The sequence below is a fragment of the Sinocyclocheilus rhinocerous genome, unplaced genomic scaffold, assembly GCF_001515625.1.
Source record: "Sinocyclocheilus rhinocerous isolate Xijiao unplaced genomic scaffold, SAMN03320098_v1.1 scaffold712, whole genome shotgun sequence".
Taxonomy (NCBI): domain Eukaryota; kingdom Metazoa; phylum Chordata; class Actinopteri; order Cypriniformes; family Cyprinidae; genus Sinocyclocheilus; species Sinocyclocheilus rhinocerous.
The window spans coordinates 809,895-829,564 of NW_015642789.1; the positions used below are offsets into that span (position 1 = coordinate 809,895).

A 19,670-nucleotide genomic window follows, 5' to 3' on the forward strand; every position below is an offset into this window, starting at 1 on the left:
AAAAAAAACTTTTAAATTAAAAAAAAAAATGCAGTCACTTAAGTGAGCCTAAACCTGTAGCTCAATAATCAAACACATAAATCAAAACATAATTTCTTTAAAAAAATAAATCAATAAAACATGCAGTCATTAGACCTGCAGCTCAACAAGGTTTTTGGAGACATGCTCACTTTCTACACATTCCTCTTTCAGTCCAAGTTATGATGCAGGAATGTTCACCTTTCCTGGATTAAGTTTAGAGCGGTGAGGTACGAGGATGTGTGCACATACACCATAAGGAAAGAGAGAGCGCGAGTGTGTCACACACACACACACACTGTCTCCATACAACACTCAAACAGTGGCAAAGACACCTGAGAGCCAGCAGTTTGTTTGTTTTTTAAATGTCGTGATTTTGAACCGATGTAAACAATGGCAGGAGGTATAGAGAAGTATAGACGTGATACCAGCTAAATTTAATTATTGTACTAAATCGCAGAAACGTAGTACTTTAGACTGCTATCCTCACTCTGTGAAGTAACTTGAGGGAGGAAACTAGTTGACGTTAGCTAGTTAATTAACCATGTTATCTGCCTCGGTAGCAAGCCAAATAGTATTTATTTCAACACTGAAACAAACGGCGGGTGGGTCTCTGCCTTGATCGGGGGTGAAAGAGGGAAAAATGAAGACAACACAGATATATAGTTTATGTACGACTTGGAAGTATTTATTTAGCGATCGGCGCTAAAACGTCATCTGTACGGAACATCATTGTGTACGGAACATGGTTAGTCCACGTTACCCAAAAAATTCCCATAACGGCAGACTTCATCTTTTTCGACGGGGAAAAAAGTTCCAGGGATTCAGCCATCCCACACACAGCTGACTCTTACTGACTGCTTGTACAAACTGGAGGGGGAGGGTTCGTGTGACTCGTTACACCCTTCGCTGCACACAACTGAGGGAGTCCTGCACTTTCCGTCTTTGATGACACGTAAAAAAAACTGCGCATACGCAGAAACGTAGTACTTTAGACTGCTATCCTCACTCTGTGAAGTAACTTGAGGGAGGAAACTAGTTGACGTTAACTAGTTAATTAACCATGTTATCTGCCTCGGTAGCAAGCCAAATAGTATTTATTTCAACACTGAAACAAACGGCGGGTGGGTCTCTGCCTTGATCGGGGGTGAAAGAGGGAAAAATGAAGACAACACAGATATATAGTTTATGTACGACTTGGAAGTATTTATTTAGCGATCGGCGCTAAAACGTCATCTGTACGGAACATCATTGTGTACGGAACATGGTTAGTCCACGTTACCCAAAAAATTCCCATAACGGCAGACTTCATCTTTTTCGACGGGGAAAAAAGTTCCAGGGATTCAGCCATCCCACACACAGCTGACTCTTACTGACTGCTTGTACAAACTGGAGGGGGAGGGTTCGTGTGACTCGTTACACCCTTCGCTGCACACAACTGAGGGAGTCCTGCACTTTCCGTCTTTGATGACACGTAAAAAAAACTGTGCATACCGCAGGAGCGGTATAACGGAAAATTTTAGTGCTTTTGAAACCGTGACGTTTCCAAACTGCGGTATACCTTGAAACCGGTTATCGTCCCATGCCTAGTCTGAGATGGTTTTTATACAGTCACAGATGGAGTGAACGCATCTGCTCTAGTGAAGCTCGCGCCGCTGTTTGAACTTTGATCCGAGAGGATAAATGCTCCGAGTGGCGCTCTTCAAATGACTAGTGCTCTTTCGTTCTGCCTTTGCCGCATAAACATTATATCGAACATTTATCGAACTCTTGTTTATCAAGGACATTTATATCGCGCGATAATTATCGTTATCGATTTATCGCCCAGCCCTACTTTATTGTGAAAGATTTATACAAAATGCTTTCCTAACCCTGCCTTTTTACAATTCATGCTGTCTCACGTTGACTTTAGTGAGTGGCTTTAAAAGGAGAAATAGAATGGACAGGTTTTTCACTACTTCTCAAATACGTCTTGTGGTATTTCACAATTCCTCCTCCCACTCTCAAAACCTCAAAATGTTTTAAGAGTTCGTAGTAACTATGACACAGTTTTGCCAGTCAAGGAGCTCTAAGGAGAGCAAAATAAGTTTCCTGTTATAGTGACTCGGAGTGTGAGGCCAGAAAATTTCACAACATTCAGGAATACGTTTCCTGGCTTTGTCAGATTACAGGAATACAGTCATTTAGTGTTAGCATGTAAATCAAATTTTGCTGTTGAACTTTCAAAGACCAATCACTCATGAGCTTGGGTGTTTAGGATTTTTATAGGGTTTAGGGTGTTTATCAGGAACTGGGTAAACCTTCGCATTATTACATGCTTAAAGCTAAAGAGAATGTTGTGGTGAACTCAATTTCATTTAATTACCGTCCTAACTTGTAATAGAGAACCATTTAAAATGTGAAGTGTTAGAAATGTGGTTTTATTGTTAAGGCTTAACACTGTTAGTTGTCTTTGGGGATTAAAGTGTTTATGACTGTCCTTCAGCAGTTTGCTGATAATGCAGGCTTCCTTTTAGGTCATGGAAAATAGCACTCACTTCATCCCAGCAAGTTTGTTTAATCACACAAAGCACTGCTCTCTCATGCATTTATCTTGTGCTGTTGGTGTTGACATTGCTTGGTGTCTAAGCATTCCCAGGTGTAAATGTGCACACCACACACTCTTTGTAAAGCGTAACCTGAGCATTTAGTGGTATGTTTTCTGAAAGAAAAAAAACATTCTTGCATGTACAGCACTCTATCCTTCAAATTGACAACATAGTTGCTAATGGCCATGTACTTGTATGAGCTTACAGCTTGTTTTTCACATATACTCTGATGGGGATGTGCACAAGCTCATTTTTGCACCTATATTCCTGTGATCACACAAACACACTGATCTTAGTTTCTGTTGCACTGTTTGGACAGACTTAATTTCCTAAACTACGTTTGAACACTATTATGTATATAATTATTTACAGGAAGGAATTATTTAGGTATCTACCTTGATGTTGCTACTGCATTGACCATTCTGAGCACTTTCTGGGATTCACCTCATCTTATTTTTGTTTTAAGTTTTAGATTTCATTTTCTTTTTATTCCAGTATACCCCACAGTACTTGAACTACTATGTTTACTCAGAAAGTTTACTCACCTTTTGTAAATTAAATAAATGATTTGTGACACAAAAAATATTACTTTAGTTATGGTATTCAGTGAACATCAAAATAAATTAGAAATGTTGTGAAAATATCATATGTCCACAATCATAAAGATGTGTATAGTTCAGATGGGTTTAAAAACAGTGCATGTGTGGAACTAATGTAACTTTCCCAGGGAAATTTTGTTGCATCTGAATAGGACATTATATCACATGGAGATTCTCAACTGTAATGTTAGAAAGCACAAAAACAATGGATCTGATGTTTCAATTACCATTTTTTTTAAAAATAATAATGAAACAGTTCCACTTCTGTTAATTTTAGATTATTTTAATTTCATATTGGGTACATTTCCTAACCAAACATTCAACCATTAACAATTCCAGTGATATGAGAATTAGATTTGTGTGTTTGATTTGCAGCAACAAACTTCGTTTGAACTAGAAAAGAAAATAAAATTCATCAAAAATTACTCTGTCGAGTTTTGTGCTGGGAATTTAATAGTCTCTTATATTTCTCAGTGAAAGCAAGATTTAAAAGTTCAGTGTTAGTCATGTGATTGATCTTCCTATTTGCGATGGCATAATGTGACTTTCCCATACGAGTATCAACGTTCACCTGTGACGCATTCCGTGAAAAAACTTGAATATGGGCTGATAATAGACAATTAAACTCCTTATTTAGGACATTGTCATGTGTTTCTTTGTCTAATAATAGACACACAATTTCAGTGTATATCTTTATTTCACTCAGCAGGAATTTTGCTCCGGTACCTGCTGCCACTTATTACCCTCAAATATTTACACGGGTGTTGCTTTGTACATTAGCCGGATTGGTGTAGTCATAAAAGTTGATCTGGGTTGTTGACTTGCTGTGAGAATACCATACATCTTACATTTGTACAGCTGACGCATACATATTACTAAACATCCTTTACACTTTGCTCAGCTGTGCCGATCAGTCCTACTTTACTTAAGAGACATTTACACAGTACATTATCTGTGTGATAATGATGGTGCGTAACTAATTCCTGATTGCTGACAGTTTACATAGCATGATGAATGGATATTTCAAGCCAGCGCCAATTGCAACTTGGTGTACTGAAAGTTGCAAAGAAGCGTTCTAATAACTTAACCACACCTAGTTACAACTCCCTTTTTTTGTTTTTCTCTTTAATGCTAATGCAATAAGTTACGGTACCATTTTTTTTCTTTACATCTTTAGTGGAAAATAGGGCTGCACGATAAATCGCATGCGATATTTAACGCGCATCTTGTCAGACAACACTCAAATAGAACCTAGTTAATATGAATTATTCATTCTAAATTAAAATATAGTTAAATAATAAAATAGACTCTGATCAGAATTGGTCCTTTTATTTCATTTGACTCTTTGAGATAATTTGAGAATGCAAACGCATGACATGACATACTGCTTCTGTCTTGAGGCTCCAGTTCCTCTTTTTGTCTCTCTTTTTCATCATCGTTCTTCTGTTTCAATTTTTATGATTCCAAATAAGTGACTGTTGTAAGCTTAAAAATGTGGGTTGATTGCAGGTTAATGCCAGTTTAACTACAGAATGAATAATAACTAAATTACTATTGAAGAGTCTGTTAAAGTCAATGTTTTTCACATTTGTTCTCTCTGTCTCGTATCCCTAGCTGTGTGGCCTGGCCTTAATAGTTCTGGGGGTATTGGCTAAAGTTTCTATCAACACCACGGCCTTCCTCAAAGGATACTCCGGGTCTCCTCTAGTGCTGATAGTGGTGGGAGTCGTCATCTTCTTCATCGCATTCTTTGGCTGCTGTGGCGCCTGGAAGGAGAATCAGTGCATGATCACCACGGTAGGGATGTGTGAGGAAAATATTTGTGTTCTAGTGCTGCAGTGCATATAATGAGATTCAGGTTTTCCAGTAAATGTAAACTAATTGCTGTTCAGACAATTTCGCTAAGATAAAGGAAATGGTTTAATTGTTTAGGGTTGCTTCAGCTGCTTGCACTAGGAGATAAATTTTGTTTGCACCATTTATTCTTAACACTTACCTATTAATTCACAAGCTCTTTGTAAACAAAGGCTTAGTCACCAAGTATTACATTACATTTACCTTTATTGCTTTCAAATTTGTAATTAGGAAGTAGTGCTGAAATCCATGCATTTTGGTTTTAATTTGTTAGGTTTGTTTTCAACTTATTTTACCTCATGCAGCAGTCAGCTGTCATAAATTTTAGTTGAAAAGGGAGAAAAATGCTATATTGCATATATAAGATAAATTAAATAAATGTAGATTTGTCCAAGTTGTACATTAGTTTTATTTATTGTTTATTTTCTAATTTAATTATAGAAATATTTCATTACATGTTATATATTTAAATATGTCAATAGATTAACATGACAGATTTGGGAAATGTGTGTAAAAAATAATCTGGAACAAGAAATAATACTGCTAATAATAATAAAAAAATAATAAACAGTATTGAAGCAATAAATAGGATTAATTCACAAACTGGGAAAAAAAAGAAAATACAGATTAATGATCAAATCTAGCATGCACTGGGGTAGAGGACAATGTTACATCGTTAACATGTAAATGTATACAAGTGTACTTGTTAGTATATACTGTTGTGTTGACTGACTGAAATATGAAGTTTATATGTGGACTTATATTTTAATTAAGTCTAGTGGTGCAGCACGCTAATATTAAAGTCCACGTGAACCAGAAGTTGCTGCTGACTTTATTGAAATGAAATATTGAATAGAGGTTGGGGTTTTATTTGAGTGCACCTCCTCTCGAGCAAGAGATGGAGAGGAGGTGCACTCAAATAAAACCCCAACCTCTATTCAATATTTCATTTAAATAAAGTCGGCAGCAACTTGGTTATACATGTGGTTAAGCATACTCTGCCCAAACTCTGAATCTGACGTCATCAGAGAAGGAATGCCATTCCAGTGCGGAAGCTAACGTTCAGATTTTGATTAAAGACAAACATTAAACTACCAAGACAAACATTGTTTTTAGTAGATTAACTTCATGCAGACTTGAAGTATTGCCCAAGTAACTTGGTACACATTTACACCATTTACACGACATCTAGGCTATATTTCCACTAACTTGCTGCTGATGCTTTTGTTTATTTACTGACTGCTGTAAAGCTGCAGCATGTCTGTGTTGACAACATGTCACATGGCCAACAGGTCAAACCAGATTCCTTTTGACATAACACTTAATTGGAAGAATAGATGTGTATCTGCATATTTGACTAAAATGGATAACAAACAGTTAAAATGAACTGGTGCCTCAGAATATGCCACTGTATGCCTACACAAATACAGTAGCACAGCACCTACCCTCTCTCAATAAAATCATTAAAATCTTTGAAATGCTGTTACTTGACTTTCTTCACCTTTATCAGTCACCACTACTTTATTTATCCTTTCCTAGTTTGCTGTTCTTCTCTCCCTCATCATCATCATTGAAATCGGAGCCGCCATCGCTGGATATGTCTTGCATGGGAACGTGAGCGCACTTCTCATTGGCACTTCATTTTTATTAATCTATTTCCTAGTACCATTTGGCTCATAATAATTTCTCTTTCTCTGCAGCTGACTGATCTACTGAATAAAGGCTTTGACGTCATGATCACAGGATACAATGAAACAGAAAACCGTGAAACCCTTGATACTATACAGCAAGACGTAAACCCAAACCTCTCACATTTTGGATGTGCTGCTCGTCCAAACAATACTTGTGATCCTGCTCCGATTTCCATTTTCACATGCACATGATCGTGTCTCAAGAGTTTCTCCCATTTTGTTTGCTTAGTGCCATCTGTTGACGCTAAACTGACATCCTGCTTTCTCTTGTGCTGTTATGTGCCTAAAATTCACTTTAGACTGTGTACTGCACTTGCTCTCTGAAATTTGAATGATTTATTTTAATTTTACACACACACACACACATTATATATATCTTACAAATTAACTGGTCTTTTTGTAAGTAATATTATATATTATAAGTTGAATTTGTAATGTCTTTCTTCTAGTACAAGTGCTGTGGAAGAAACTCCTCTATTGATTGGTTGAACTCAAAATTCTTGGCTCCCAATTCAGTCCCAGACTCCTGCTGTAAAAACGTCACTGAGAATTGTGGTAAAGGAGCTATCCGAGACACCAGCAAAATCTACACGAATGTAAGAAACCTTTTTTTTTCTTCTGTACGGTGGCATTTTTACAAAGAAATTCTACAAAAAATTAGACCGTCTGTGTCCTCATAGCTAAAAAAGAAAATTCAGAGTTTTTAAATAAGACTACTTCAATTTGTTTATTGGACGGAATATGTGGGATGTGCTATAAGTACTTAGATTTTGTTTATGTGTTCGTTTAACACAGGGATGTCTGCCCATTCTGGACAAATTTCTAAAGCGAAACATCCTGTGGATCGCTGTGGCAGCTCTGGTCATTGCATTTGTGCAGGTAAGACCTGCAAGATTAGTTTTTCTATTATATGCACATAAAAACGTCATTGCAACCTTCTCTTTTTCGTACACTAACCAATAAAATTTTTTTTTGTAGATCACAGGCATTGTGTTGTCCTGCATTCTGATGCGAGGCATCCGCAGTGGCTATGAGGTCATGTGATCACATCTAGTTACAGCACCTCACCCATATCAGCACATCACTTAAAGCTTTTAGAGACTGTTTAGGTGTTTTTTTTAAACTATTATATAAATGGCAATTATTATCCCCCTTGCTGTGTAAGTTGAGAGTACTCATTTTCTTTGAGAATGAAATATCTATGACGTCTATGCTTCTATGACTAATCCAGTAGATTAGTCTCCTGTTAAGTCTCAGATTTATACTTTAGACATTGTTTAAACTTTATCTTTACCGCAGTGACATTACTTTGGGTTACAGGACAACAATCAATTAATTACCGATATGCCAAATTTTATACATTTATAGAACATTCTTGTCAAAATAAAAGAAATAAAATGTTCTAAACAAGTTTGTCCTTGTGTTAAATAGAACGTAATGAACTTAAATATTTAGAGTTATTTCAACTTACTACTTTGGTTGGTGAATCAATGCTACCTTGATGAAGGATGCAAACAGAGACCATAAAGTTTGAAGTCTTTTAATAGAAGTTCAGGTCTTCTCATACTGCATTCACTATGTACTTTAACACAGAACCAAACGGCATTGTCTCTTTATATAAAAATAAAATATTGCAACACATTTGGCAACACAAAAAGATAACGGCAGGTATTGCACCTCATTTATTCCTGTGTTTTTAAGTAAAAGGCACCTGTTAAAAGGCTGAAGAAGAAGATCAAGTTATTTCAGAACCTGACTAGACTCATTTAGCATAACATTAATGCTTTGACCAAACCGCTTATCGCTCACAGAAAACAGCTTCTTATTGGATAGGTCAGGAACAAGGTGCAATATTCTTTGTGTTGTTTTGAGAACTCAAAATAAATAATACATTTAATTAAAATGAGTATATGCTGCATTATAGAACTTAGCTTAATAATATATTAAGAAAGACTTTATCGCCAGTATTTTTAAAGACTGTAAACCTCTTTCCAGTCCTGTCATCTGATTTCAAACTCAAAAAATGGATTTCTATAGTAAAACATTTTAAACAATCCGAGACAAGACACTAGAAAAATGAATGTGATCGGTGATACTTGTCAGTGCAGATTTTAAACAAAGGTACGAAATGCCTCAAAACGCAATTCACAAATGACTGTGCATGAACAACTATTGTTTGCAGAATAAATATTCAGAATGAAAATGTTTCAAGATAAGACCAATGAGCTTTAATTCCAAATGGCTGCATTTGGCATATGTTCAGTGTGCTTTTTGTCTCCGATGTGGTTCGAACCTCTCATAGTGTAAATGTACGTCACTAATTACACACCCTGTCTATATTGAAAGAAGAAAAAAAATGAATGAAATTATTCCACAAGTTCCAGAATCCCGATGACATCTTTCAATGATAATGTCCGTCCTATCTGTTCCTTACTGAAGTAAACTAAATTGGATCTCCTAGAAACACTTTTAAAGAATGGCAGGCCCTTTAAAGAATAATTCCTGCAGAAACTTCAAAAAAATCCCTTCATAATGAAAGTAACGTGTGACTGAGCCAAAGGACTCATGGTATAAAATTTTTTTTTAAAAAGTGTTGCGCTGCTTGAATTTGCAAACATGAGTCTGTTTGTTCCCGTGGTGTTTTGCCTTTGGGTGTGGTGGTGGATTTTCAGCACTGGGCATTAGGAAGAGAAGTCATCTACTTCCTTCTGAGGTCAGTGACGTGGGTGTTTAGGGTAGTTTACAGTGAGCAGCACCATACAGTGCAGATAGAGGGAGGTCTCTGACTCTGGTCAAACAAGAAGGAAACAGAATAAACAATGAATGTGCAACACCGTAACTGTCATCTCAGTTTCAAAAGCAAAACAGTGGTTTCTTCTGGTATTTGTTCATGCCATTCAACACAAACCCCAACTGACTAATTAAGAAACATTCAGGGTATATTAAAAGCTAACTTTAGAGTGCATCTATGTTCAAATACTGAATACTGTGCAGTACACACTACTTAAAAATTTTTTTTAACTGTAATGATTAATATTAATATGCTATACTGTTATCCCTTGTTATCAAGGGATAAAGTCTTCGTTAAATGAAGAAAAAAAACTTTTGGTTCATTCATAACACTGCACTGCATTGTGGGATACAGTATCATTGGCAATGCAGTCAGTTGTACACTAGACGTATTGTCTACAGGGAATTTGCATACAGAAATGTTGCAAATGAAATGTTATGTTTAAATTATCTAATTAAATATGCACTCATTTGCATACATATCCAGAACAGAAATCTGATCACTGGATAAGGCCAGGTTCAAAATTCTTATTTCACATTAACTTTAAATGCTTTTCACAGAGGGGATTTTGGACATCTGTTTTTATCACTCCATAAATCAGAAAACACTCAGCAGCCAGAAAATGATTTCACCATGTTTTTAGGAATAAAATGTTGTATAACATCAGACAAATACATATTCAAACCCCTCTGTAAAAACAACAACCCTAAGAATATAGATAGCAATAAAACTGTATGTAAGTTCTATTGAAGTGGAGGTTTCTGGGGAAAAAAAAATAATTTTAAGAAAACAGCCTTTAACATGTATGGCTCAGAGTAGAACGTCCAGAGTGTCATCTAGTAATTATGACCTGGCGTGAACGCACCATAAAAGTAGCATGCTAGTACGCTATGCTGAACACAGCCTTGATCTTATGGCTTGTGTACCTTTGAGGTGTGTTGAGAACTGCAACCACTGTGTGAGCCATTCCCGGCACTGCCCTGGACTCAGACGGTCAGGATTCAGCCCTCTCATGTAACATGCCTAGGAGATGTGATGTAAAAATAGTCTTCAAAAATCACAAAATAAAGTCTGCTTAAATGTAATAGGCAATAAAGAGTGACCCCTGACCTCTCTGAGCTCCGCATCGTTTAATTGGTGCACGCCTAATCGAACAATGGCGCGGTCAAGCTGCATGAGTTCTAAGGAGTGGCTGTTCAAGCGTCGACCAATCCAGAAGGCTGGGAGGCGGGGCGTCAGGAAGAGCAAAGGACACAGGTGCCTCTGAAAATTTTAAACAAGACAAAGACTAAATAACAAACATTTAAAGTGCAGTTCATTGTTCAACTAGCCGATTATTTGAAGCTCACCATCTGATCTGCATACATTCTCTTGACACCCAAGGGAGGCCCAGAGAACAAAGTTCTCACTGCATGGACATCAGACACCACAGGATGGACTCCACTTCGGACCTGCAGACACACATTTATATTTATTATAAAGTCAAAATCTGAATAAAATAATAAAGGCTATGGTTTTACACATACGTAACATTATGAATTAGCTCAGGCTACCTTACTGCAGAGCTCCAAGAGGCGGATTTTGATGCGACTGTCTTGGACAGATGTTGACGTGCTCTCCAGCCCTTTGACTATAGCCCAGTGGTGCTGTGCTCTCTGGGTATGATACACCCCCTGAAACTCCACTAGCTGCTGTGGGGTCCAGAAGTGCCGGATCAGAAGCTGGCGAGGATAGAGGTACCTAGAGGATGATGCAGGCATGTGATCAGCTAAGGAGAAGAAAGAAGAAAAACATCCACCTCTCCTCATTTAATAATAACAATAATAATAAATTATTATTATATTATTATTTAAAATATTTTTTAAATGTATAAACTAATCAAAGAAATATACTGTTGCAAAATAATTATTGTGCTGTAAAATAAAAAGCTGAGTATTTAATAACTATTACTGAAAAAGTATTTAAATTGTAAAAATCTACATCAATAAATATTACTATTGAAATAATACTATTGTACTGTAAAATAAAAATAATATTTAATAATAATAAAAACAACAATAAACTTATTTAGTGTTTATTATTTTTAACATTTTAAAAATTAAACTTAAAACTTAAATCAATAAAGAAATATTGCAATAATACAATTATACTGTAAAATTAAAAAGATTAATAATAAACTTATTAAAAAATGTATATATAAATATTTTTTTATTTAAATTATAAAATTAATTAAAGAAATATATTACTATTGCAAAAATATTATTGTAATATAGCTAAGGATTAATAACAATAACAATAATAATATTTATTTTAAAACGCATCCATTTTTCACTCAGATTGACACAATTTGATATCTACATCTGTCCAAGACAGCCGACTCAAAACCCGCCTCATAAAGCTCCCTCTGAATTAGGTAGCCTGAGCCAATTCAATATTATTAGCATTATTATTATTATTAATCCTTTGCTATATTACAATAATATTTTTGCAATAGTAATATATTTCTTCATTAAATTTTATAATAGAACAGTTAAGAGGGTGTTTTGAGTGTACTGAATGGGACTTATTTTTTAATGATAACGATTGTTGTAGTAACTATGAATTGTTGAATGATACAATAACCTGCTACATCAATTTCTGTGTAAATTCTGTTGTTCAAACAAAGAATGTCAGAATCTACCCAAATAACAAGCCATGGATTAACAAAGATTTGAAACATTATTTAAATATGAAGAAAATTGCTTTCATGCAGCATGATCAGCAGAACGTAAAGGAGTTAAATAAAGCAGTTAAACGTAAGATAAAAGACACACAGAAGGAATATAAAGAGAATGTTGAGAAGAAATTCAAAAGAGGAAATGCAAGAGATGCATCATCCCAGTACCCAAAATACCTCATGCAAAATTGGTAAATGACTTTTGTCCAATTGCGCTCACATCAGTTCTTTGCAAATGTATGAAACGCATAGTAAGGAATTGTCATCTCAAATTGAGAGGTCTATCGACCCCCTGCAATTTGCTTACCGGGCCAATGCCTCTCTCACTATTTTGAATAAAGTTCAACATCATTTAGATAAGTCAAATATGTAAGTTAGAATACTCTTCATGGATTTCTCGTCTGCTTTTGATAACGGCCAACCAAACCTTCTTTTAAAGTGCCTTCACAATTTAGGTGTCATTAGTTGGATGATTTTATGGATTAAGGAATTTTTTATAGATCGACCTCAGCGTGTTTGTATTAATAATGTCTTGTCTGACTGCTTGGTTTTAAATACTGGGGTACCACAGGGATCTGTACTGTCTCCAATATTGTTCTCTGTATACAGCAATGAACTGCAATGTGATGATGATAACCTCTCCCTCATAAAGTATGCTGATGATATGGCATTGGTCTCCTGTCAGAATGAAATGAATTGCTCCTCATATTTTGAGTATATTGACAGTATTATCAGTTGGTTTGAGAGCTATGATACAAGCCCTGTATACAAACCAGTCATTATAAAAGGCCTGGAAACAAAACATCTAATTCTTGCAATGTTTTTGAGATGATAGTATGCTGATTTAGTTACTGCTACTGAAAAACTGTAGAGCAGGTCTCGAATTTGAAATATTTAGGAACAATCATTGACGATAAACTTAACTTTGAAAATAATGTAGAGTCCACACATAATCTAACTATGGTATACAGGTCAATGACTGAGAGCATTCTTACATATAATATTGTTTAATGGTACGGTAATATAACAGTTAAACAGAAGAACAAACTTTCACAAATATATAATCAGGCAAATAAGATCACTGGCCATAAACAACATTCACTTCAGGTCTTATTTGATTATTTTATGGAAAAACTGCAATTTGTTTTTCTTCTCTCTTAATAATGTTGTTGTTGTTATTGTGTGTGGTTGTTGTGTACTACCGCAGCTTTAGAGTCCAAGACAAATTTCCTGTAAAGGACAATTAAGTATAACTTGACTAAACTTAAAAGATCATACGCATCCCCTCCACTCTACTTTTGAAATGCTTCCATCAGGGCATATACTCAAAATTCCTCTGGCCAGAAGAAATACGTATAATTTGTCCCAATGGCAGTTATAATTTTAAATCGGATTATTGTTTGAAGTAAATGCAAGAGAATGGTTGGCATTAAAAAAAAATTATATATTACTGTGGATGATTTGAAATGTGTAAGAAATGATGGGGGTACTGTCAATTGTTTACATTTGTTCAATTCTATGTTTGTGTCGTTAATGTGTGATGTGTTTTTTTAAGCATTAATGTGGATGTATTCATGTCACCAGTCAAAGACGAATTTCTGCTCTGACAAACAGAATGGACAATAAAGTTAAAGTTAAACTAAACTAAAATCATGTGGGTCATACATCCCAGGTCAGAAAATACTGAAATATGAATAAATACGGAAAAATCACATTCCTGAGGATGGAAGTATCATCGGATAAATGAATGGAAGAGTGACAGATAATAATGGAAACATGCAATATTCAATCAGTTTCAAAGATTCAAAAAATACTCCATAATTGCTTAAAAGGCAAAACACTAAATAATCAGCGTAGTAAGATGCTAAATACTCACATAAGGATGAAGACCACATAGTTGGCAAAAGGAGGTACTGATAAGATGACCAATGGAATGGCTTTGATTAAGTCCCTGCGGACCTGAAAGCAACACACAAAAATGATAACAATTTAATACTTCTTAAACTTATAACAGCAATATATCCCATAAATGTCTGCTTCAGTTCTTTGACCCACCTGCCTGATTTTCTCCATATCACGGTAAGGCAAATTCTGGTACTCTGTTTTTTCACTGAGCATGCAGGCTACGATTCTTCTCACGTCTGTACCATCTTGAAACAGGAGCCGGAAACCTTTATAGAAAATCATAAAACATATATTATAACATATTTGCCCGAGATGGTTTGAGGATAAAAATTCAGTAATGATTTTAAATATATATTATTCACTCTGACCTCTCATAAAAGTGTGATAGATAACGTAAAATCGTGGAAAGCGACGTTGCAGGAATCTCTCATATTTCTCATTGGCCCATTTCAGACCGGACACAACGCTTCGACTAATTCCATGTCTTGCTTGTGAAGGTGAGTAGTGTCTAACAAACCACAAACTACTACATATACATACATACATAAATGTGTGAGATGTCATAACACGGCAGGGCATGTACTGTATTTCCTGATGAACCCAGTGACATTTTTTTCTCTGGACAACAACTAAAAGGAGGACAGACAATGAGAAATATTTCCAGTGGCCCCACTTGTATAATTCATGATGAAACATTATCTTCAGTATCATTTTATAACGAGTCTATATGCAAAAACACCTAGCTGTATGGTGGTATGCACACCACCGCCTACATATGATCGATCATCCTGAACTTATGAATAGTACCTGGATTTTGTGGAAGCCAGTCTAGGTGTGCAGAGACTTGCTTTGACCCCGACAGGTCGTTTTCCGTACAGTAAGATCAATGAAGTTCCGCGGCACAACCCTCTACAGAACAGCGCCATCTTTGACTGAGCAGCTGACAGTTCTACGTGGGCGTGTCTTCAGAGAATGGAATGCGGGCGCGGCGCTGTGATTGGCTGCTTCAATAACCGCATATATAGTACTCAAAGCGCACGCCTTTTTTTCCTTTTTTTTTTTTTTTTTGTTAGATACCGTAGTTGTAAGGAACGCTATGCTGTCGCTGAATAGTTTTCTCAAAAATGAAAATTTGCTGAAAACTTACTCACACTCAAGCCTTTCAAGATGTAGATGAATTTGTTTCTTCATTAGAACAGCATTTCATCACTTGCTCACTGATGGATCCTCTGCAGTGAATGGGTGCCGTCAGGATGAGATTTTCCGTACAGTAAGATCAATGAAGTTCCGCGGCACAACCCTCTACAGAACAGCGCCATCTTTGACTGAGCAGCTGACAGTTCTACGTGGGCGTGTCTTCAGAGAATGGAATGCGGGCGCGGCGCTGTGATTGGCTGCTTCAATAACCGCATATATAGTACTCAAAGCGCACGCCTTTTTTTCCTTTTTTTTTTTTGTCGATAGATACCGTAGTATTTGTGTGATTGGAGTCTTCATTTCAAAACCCTATTAGTCTCCTTGGCTCAAGCAAATAAAAAATGTATATATATGTACACTGCTGTTCAAAAGTTTGGGATCAGTAAGATTTGAACTAACTTTAAAGATTTTAAAGAATTTAAACATTTTTAAGTGTTTTACAGAAGTCTCTTCTGCTCATCAAGGCTGCATTTATTTGACCAAAAATACAGAAAAAAACGCAATATTGTAAAATATTATTACCATTCAAAATAATGGTTTTCTATTTTAATATACTTTAAAATATAATTTATTTCTGTGATGCAAAGGCTGATTTTTCATCATAATTACTCCAGTCTTCAGTGTCTCATGATCCTTCAGAAACCATTCTAATATGTTGGAAACCTATGATACTTTTTTTCAGGATTATTTTATGAATAAAGTTAAAAAGAACAGCATTTATTTAAAATATAAATCTTTTCTAACAATATAAATCTTTATTATTACTTTTTGTCAATTTAACACATCCTTGCTGAATAAAAGCATTCATTTCTTTCAACAAAAAAATATGAAAAGAAAAGAAAAGAAAAGAAAAAATGGCTGACCCCAAACTTTTGAAGGTAGTGTATATTGTTACACAATATTTATATTTTGAATAAATGCTGTTTTTTTTTTTACTTTTTATCCATCAAAGAATCCTAAAAAAAGTATCACAGGTTCCAAAAATATTACCAGCACAGCTGTTTCTAATCTAATGAATCTAACTGAATTGAACTGAATTGTTTTATTTAACTTTATTTTATATAAAGCCGTTTTGCAAGCTTTTTGTTTTCTGTCTGTATTTGGAAAAGTGTTGACCATAGTACATAATTATGATAATATTGAAATGACGAAGCAAATTAAGGTTTTTAAGTAGTGGGTCACGTGACATTCACAGTCCATCTCAATCAAGGGGAGGGGAGCGCGCGCCATACCTCAAGACTACAAAAGCCAAGTTGTAAGTGTTCTGACAAGATAATGCTATGTAAAGAAATTAGAAAGTATTGCAAGTTGTGATTTTTTTTTTTAAAGAAAAATTGTAAATGTTCTAGATCGAACTAGGCTACTTTAACTTCTGGCGTTCGACGTCCCTTCTTTCAACGGTCTTGTTAAGCACGAGCCGCTTTTCTGCTAATCATTGTGTTTTTTAAAAACTTGGCTTGTTTTTAAATTGGGCGTGTCTTATTTAGGGTGACATTTTATCGAAGCCAACGGAAAACGCAAGGTCAAGCAAACTACCCAAATCCCCAGAAGGAAGCGAGCATGGCCACTATTAGATTCGGGAGTAGCGTTGGTCCGTCTGGAGTCAACTCTGAAAATCAACAGCATGGCTGGAATGAAGAGAACGGTAATTTAGCAGTTGGATTTATTATAGGCCTGCCACTTCTGAAGTCACAATATTACAGTCAAACACGTCCATCTAGCGCGTTCACATAGAAAAACAATGGACAAGTAGCGCAGTGGAACGGAAAAAGGCGTTCTGTGTGAACCAGCCACAAGAGCAACCAAGTTTTATGATGGTGGTGCTTATTTTCACAGCTTATGGTGAAGACACTGATGACGCCAGTGACCCCAACAGGCTTGTGCAGTGCCCATATGACAAAAACCACCAGATCAGAGCCTCTCGCTTCCCTTTTCATGTTCTGAAGTGCAGGAAGGTGGGTTATGGCAGGGGGATCTTCTCCATGTGTTTGTTTTTCATATCATATTTATTGAAATTGTGAGGGTGTTGTCTTCTTGGCATTGGTGTTGTGAGGACTTTATCTGTCCACCCCCATCTGTTTCAGAACCACCCCAAACTGGCTAGTGAACTGAAGACTTGCCCCTTCAACGCCAGACACTTGATCCCCAAGCATGAGTTGTCTCATCACATAGCAAACTGTGAAGACAAGAGGTCACTGAACGCTGAAGATGGTTAGTGTTGCATGTTTGAGCGTGGGCTGTTACTGTGATATTTGTGTTCTTCCATGGGACAAAAAATCCTTTTGTTGTGGCGTTTGGATGAAAATTAGTTGAACTAGTGAAATCAAAATGTTGATTTTAAAACTACTGTACTTTTCCAAAATCTTGACATTAAAGATGCATTCATTTGTCAATCAGGATTTATTTTTTATTTTTTAGGAAATGTAGAGTTGCTGGAGAAGTTTCAGGTGCCTGTTAACACCTGCACAAACCCTTCACCCTATGAGGACTGGGAAACAGGTCTGTGATCGGTTGAGTGTATGGGGTGCCATTTTGAGTGTAGTTTTCGTATACTAGGCTTCTGCTGTATATCTACTGTGGCACTGCCAGTTTGCCTTATTTAATATGTATAGTTTCTGGGTTCTGTATTTTGGTTTAAATGAATAAATCCCTCCTTTCTGGATGATTCCCTCTGTTTGGCCCTATGATTGCAGAGGCTGATGATAATGCTGCTATGTTTGTCTGGGGTGCATCCAACAATCAGCTTGCCCAAAACAAGTGAGTCCTCATGTTCTTTTTCCCTTGACCTTAAATCCTCTGACCCAGTAAGGCAAACAAGCAATGTTTCTGAGCATTACATTTTTGGGTAAATTACCCTTGTAATGGTTTGATTGCAAGTAATCAAGTTTAACCACTAGGGGCACTAATATAAACATACTCTTTTTACTCATACCTGCATGAAAAAAAAACATGACCCTTGCTTGATGTTTTCTGACAAAATAGGGCTAAAGTGACTCCACTCAAGTTATTTATTTGTTTGTTTTGCTTTACATACACTTGCACTCATGTTTTTGTTAGGCCAGAGCCATCTACCACCATCAGTTTATCCGATGGACTTCGGGCACCACGGACTCTTCCATGGAAACTCTGTAAGTACTTTAACACTCTTAATTTAACCAGAGGTTTGAGATTTTAAACAAGTCTGCTGTTCTATCCATGGGAGTTATTAACACTCCTGTAGATGGCAGCAGCACTCTTGGCTGATTCAAACAGTCCTGTGGCATTTTATAAACAGGCTAGTTGCATAAACACAGCCACTATGTTAAGACTTAAGAATTAGTTTCACAAACTAGTAGTAGACCAAGGATAATCCTTTTTTTTTTTTTTTTTTTTTTTTTTTTCTTTCAAATTTATATTGGACCAATCTACCTTTTTGTAACAGAATTTAAAATGTTATGACCAGTCTTGAAGAAAAATTTGATAACTTAAAGGGATAGTTCATCCAAAAATGAAAATTTGATGTTTATCTGCTTACCCCCAGGGCAAGATGTAGGTGACTTTGTTTCTTCAGTAGAACACGCATGATGATTTTTAACTTTAACCGTTGCAGTCTATCAGTCGTATAATGCATGGCAATGGTAACAAAATCTATGAGAGTAAAAAAAACATGCACAGACAAATCCAAATTAAACCCTGCGGCTCGTGACGACACATTGATGTCCTAAGACACGAAACGATCGGTTTGTGCGAGAAACCGAACAGTATTTATATCATATTTTACCTCTAATACACCACTGTGTCGAACTGTCTTTGGGCGCGCGCACGGCATCCGGTGCGTGAGGTGTGTACGCGCTCTGGCGTAGTTTACTTTAATGGGTGTGTTGATATCCAGCCGAAGAGCAATCAACTATAACTTCAGGCGAGCAGGCTCAGAAGTTGGGAATACGTGGAAAGTCACCACTCCCGAATGAGTTCGCGCGAGAGAACGTAATCTTTTAGTTTTAAGTCGGTTTGAACAATCCGGATTAGCGCAAGTACCATTTTGATTAGCCGTCGTACCTACAATGACTGTGCACTGTGTAAACAATGAGTGACGTATACGTGCGAGAGATCACTTCCGGCGGTTGCGTAAACCACGACAGAGTGCGTACACACCTCACGCACCGGATGCCTGCGCAGAAAAACAGTTGGACATAGTGATGTATTAGAGGTAAAAAATGATATAAATACTGTTCGGTTTCTGGCACAAACCGATTGTTTCGTGTCTTAGGACATCAATGTGTCGTCACGAGCCGAAGGGTTTGATTTGGATTTGTTTGTGTATGTTTTTTT

The 19,670-nt window shown here is 36.4% G+C and overlaps 3 protein-coding genes across 3 annotated transcripts in view; 2 read left to right on the top strand and 1 right to left on the bottom strand.

Moving 5' to 3' along the window:
- The window catches only part of LOC107756350 (CD63 antigen-like), a gene marked incomplete at its 5' end in the record, with an annotated part of 10,092 nt that extends 2,060 nt beyond the window's left edge, over positions 1-8,032 (top strand). Inside the window, 6 exons of the mRNA XM_016573399.1 lie at positions 4,820-5,002; positions 6,599-6,673; positions 6,760-6,852; positions 7,200-7,346; positions 7,546-7,629; positions 7,729-8,032. Of these exons, the coding sequence (XP_016428885.1) occupies positions 4,820-5,002; positions 6,599-6,673; positions 6,760-6,852; positions 7,200-7,346; positions 7,546-7,629; positions 7,729-7,794 (648 nt within the window). The remainder of the gene's footprint in view (positions 1-4,819; positions 5,003-6,598; positions 6,674-6,759; positions 6,853-7,199; positions 7,347-7,545; positions 7,630-7,728) is intronic.
- Positions 8,033-9,341: 1,309 nt separating this feature from the next.
- Positions 9,342-15,216, bottom strand: LOC107756404 (LETM1 domain-containing protein 1-like). Its single transcript, XM_016573497.1, has 9 exons — positions 14,970-15,216; positions 14,531-14,688; positions 14,313-14,428; positions 14,134-14,216; positions 11,095-11,281; positions 10,891-10,992; positions 10,652-10,804; positions 10,468-10,564; positions 9,342-9,538 (listed from the first exon to the last, which is right to left on the bottom strand). Exons 1-9 carry the CDS (start codon positions 15,086-15,088, stop codon positions 9,465-9,467), a joined length of 1,089 nt encoding a protein of 362 aa, XP_016428983.1. The 5' UTR covers positions 15,089-15,216; the 3' UTR covers positions 9,342-9,464.
- A 1,410-nt stretch (positions 15,217-16,626) lies between these two features.
- LOC107756366 (gametocyte-specific factor 1-like) overlaps positions 16,627-19,670 on the top strand; it is a 4,102-nt gene continuing 1,058 nt past the window's right edge. The window contains exons 1-6 of the mRNA XM_016573417.1: positions 16,627-17,004; positions 17,196-17,314; positions 17,444-17,570; positions 17,778-17,858; positions 18,053-18,116; positions 18,417-18,487. Coding sequence (XP_016428903.1) covers positions 16,920-17,004; positions 17,196-17,314; positions 17,444-17,570; positions 17,778-17,858; positions 18,053-18,116; positions 18,417-18,487 — 547 coding nt within the window. The 5' untranslated portion in view covers positions 16,627-16,919. The remainder of the gene's footprint in view (positions 17,005-17,195; positions 17,315-17,443; positions 17,571-17,777; positions 17,859-18,052; positions 18,117-18,416; positions 18,488-19,670) is intronic.

What these genes read in the sequence shown, in the direction of transcription:
- LOC107756404 (XM_016573497.1), bottom strand. Translation starts at nt 15,088, where the DNA reads ATGGCGCTGTTCTGTAGAGGGTTGTGCCGCGGAACTTCATTGATCTTA. An exon ending in ATATGGAGAAAATCAGGCAG is followed by an intron (nt 14,217 to 14,312) that starts GTGGGTCAAAGA and finishes TGTTGCTTTCAG; the next exon opens with GTCCGCAGGGACTTAATCAA. An exon ending in GTTCTCAACACACCTCAAAG is followed by an intron (nt 9,539 to 10,467) that starts GTACACAAGCCA and finishes TTGTTTGACCAG; the next exon opens with AGTCAGAGACCTCCCTCTAT.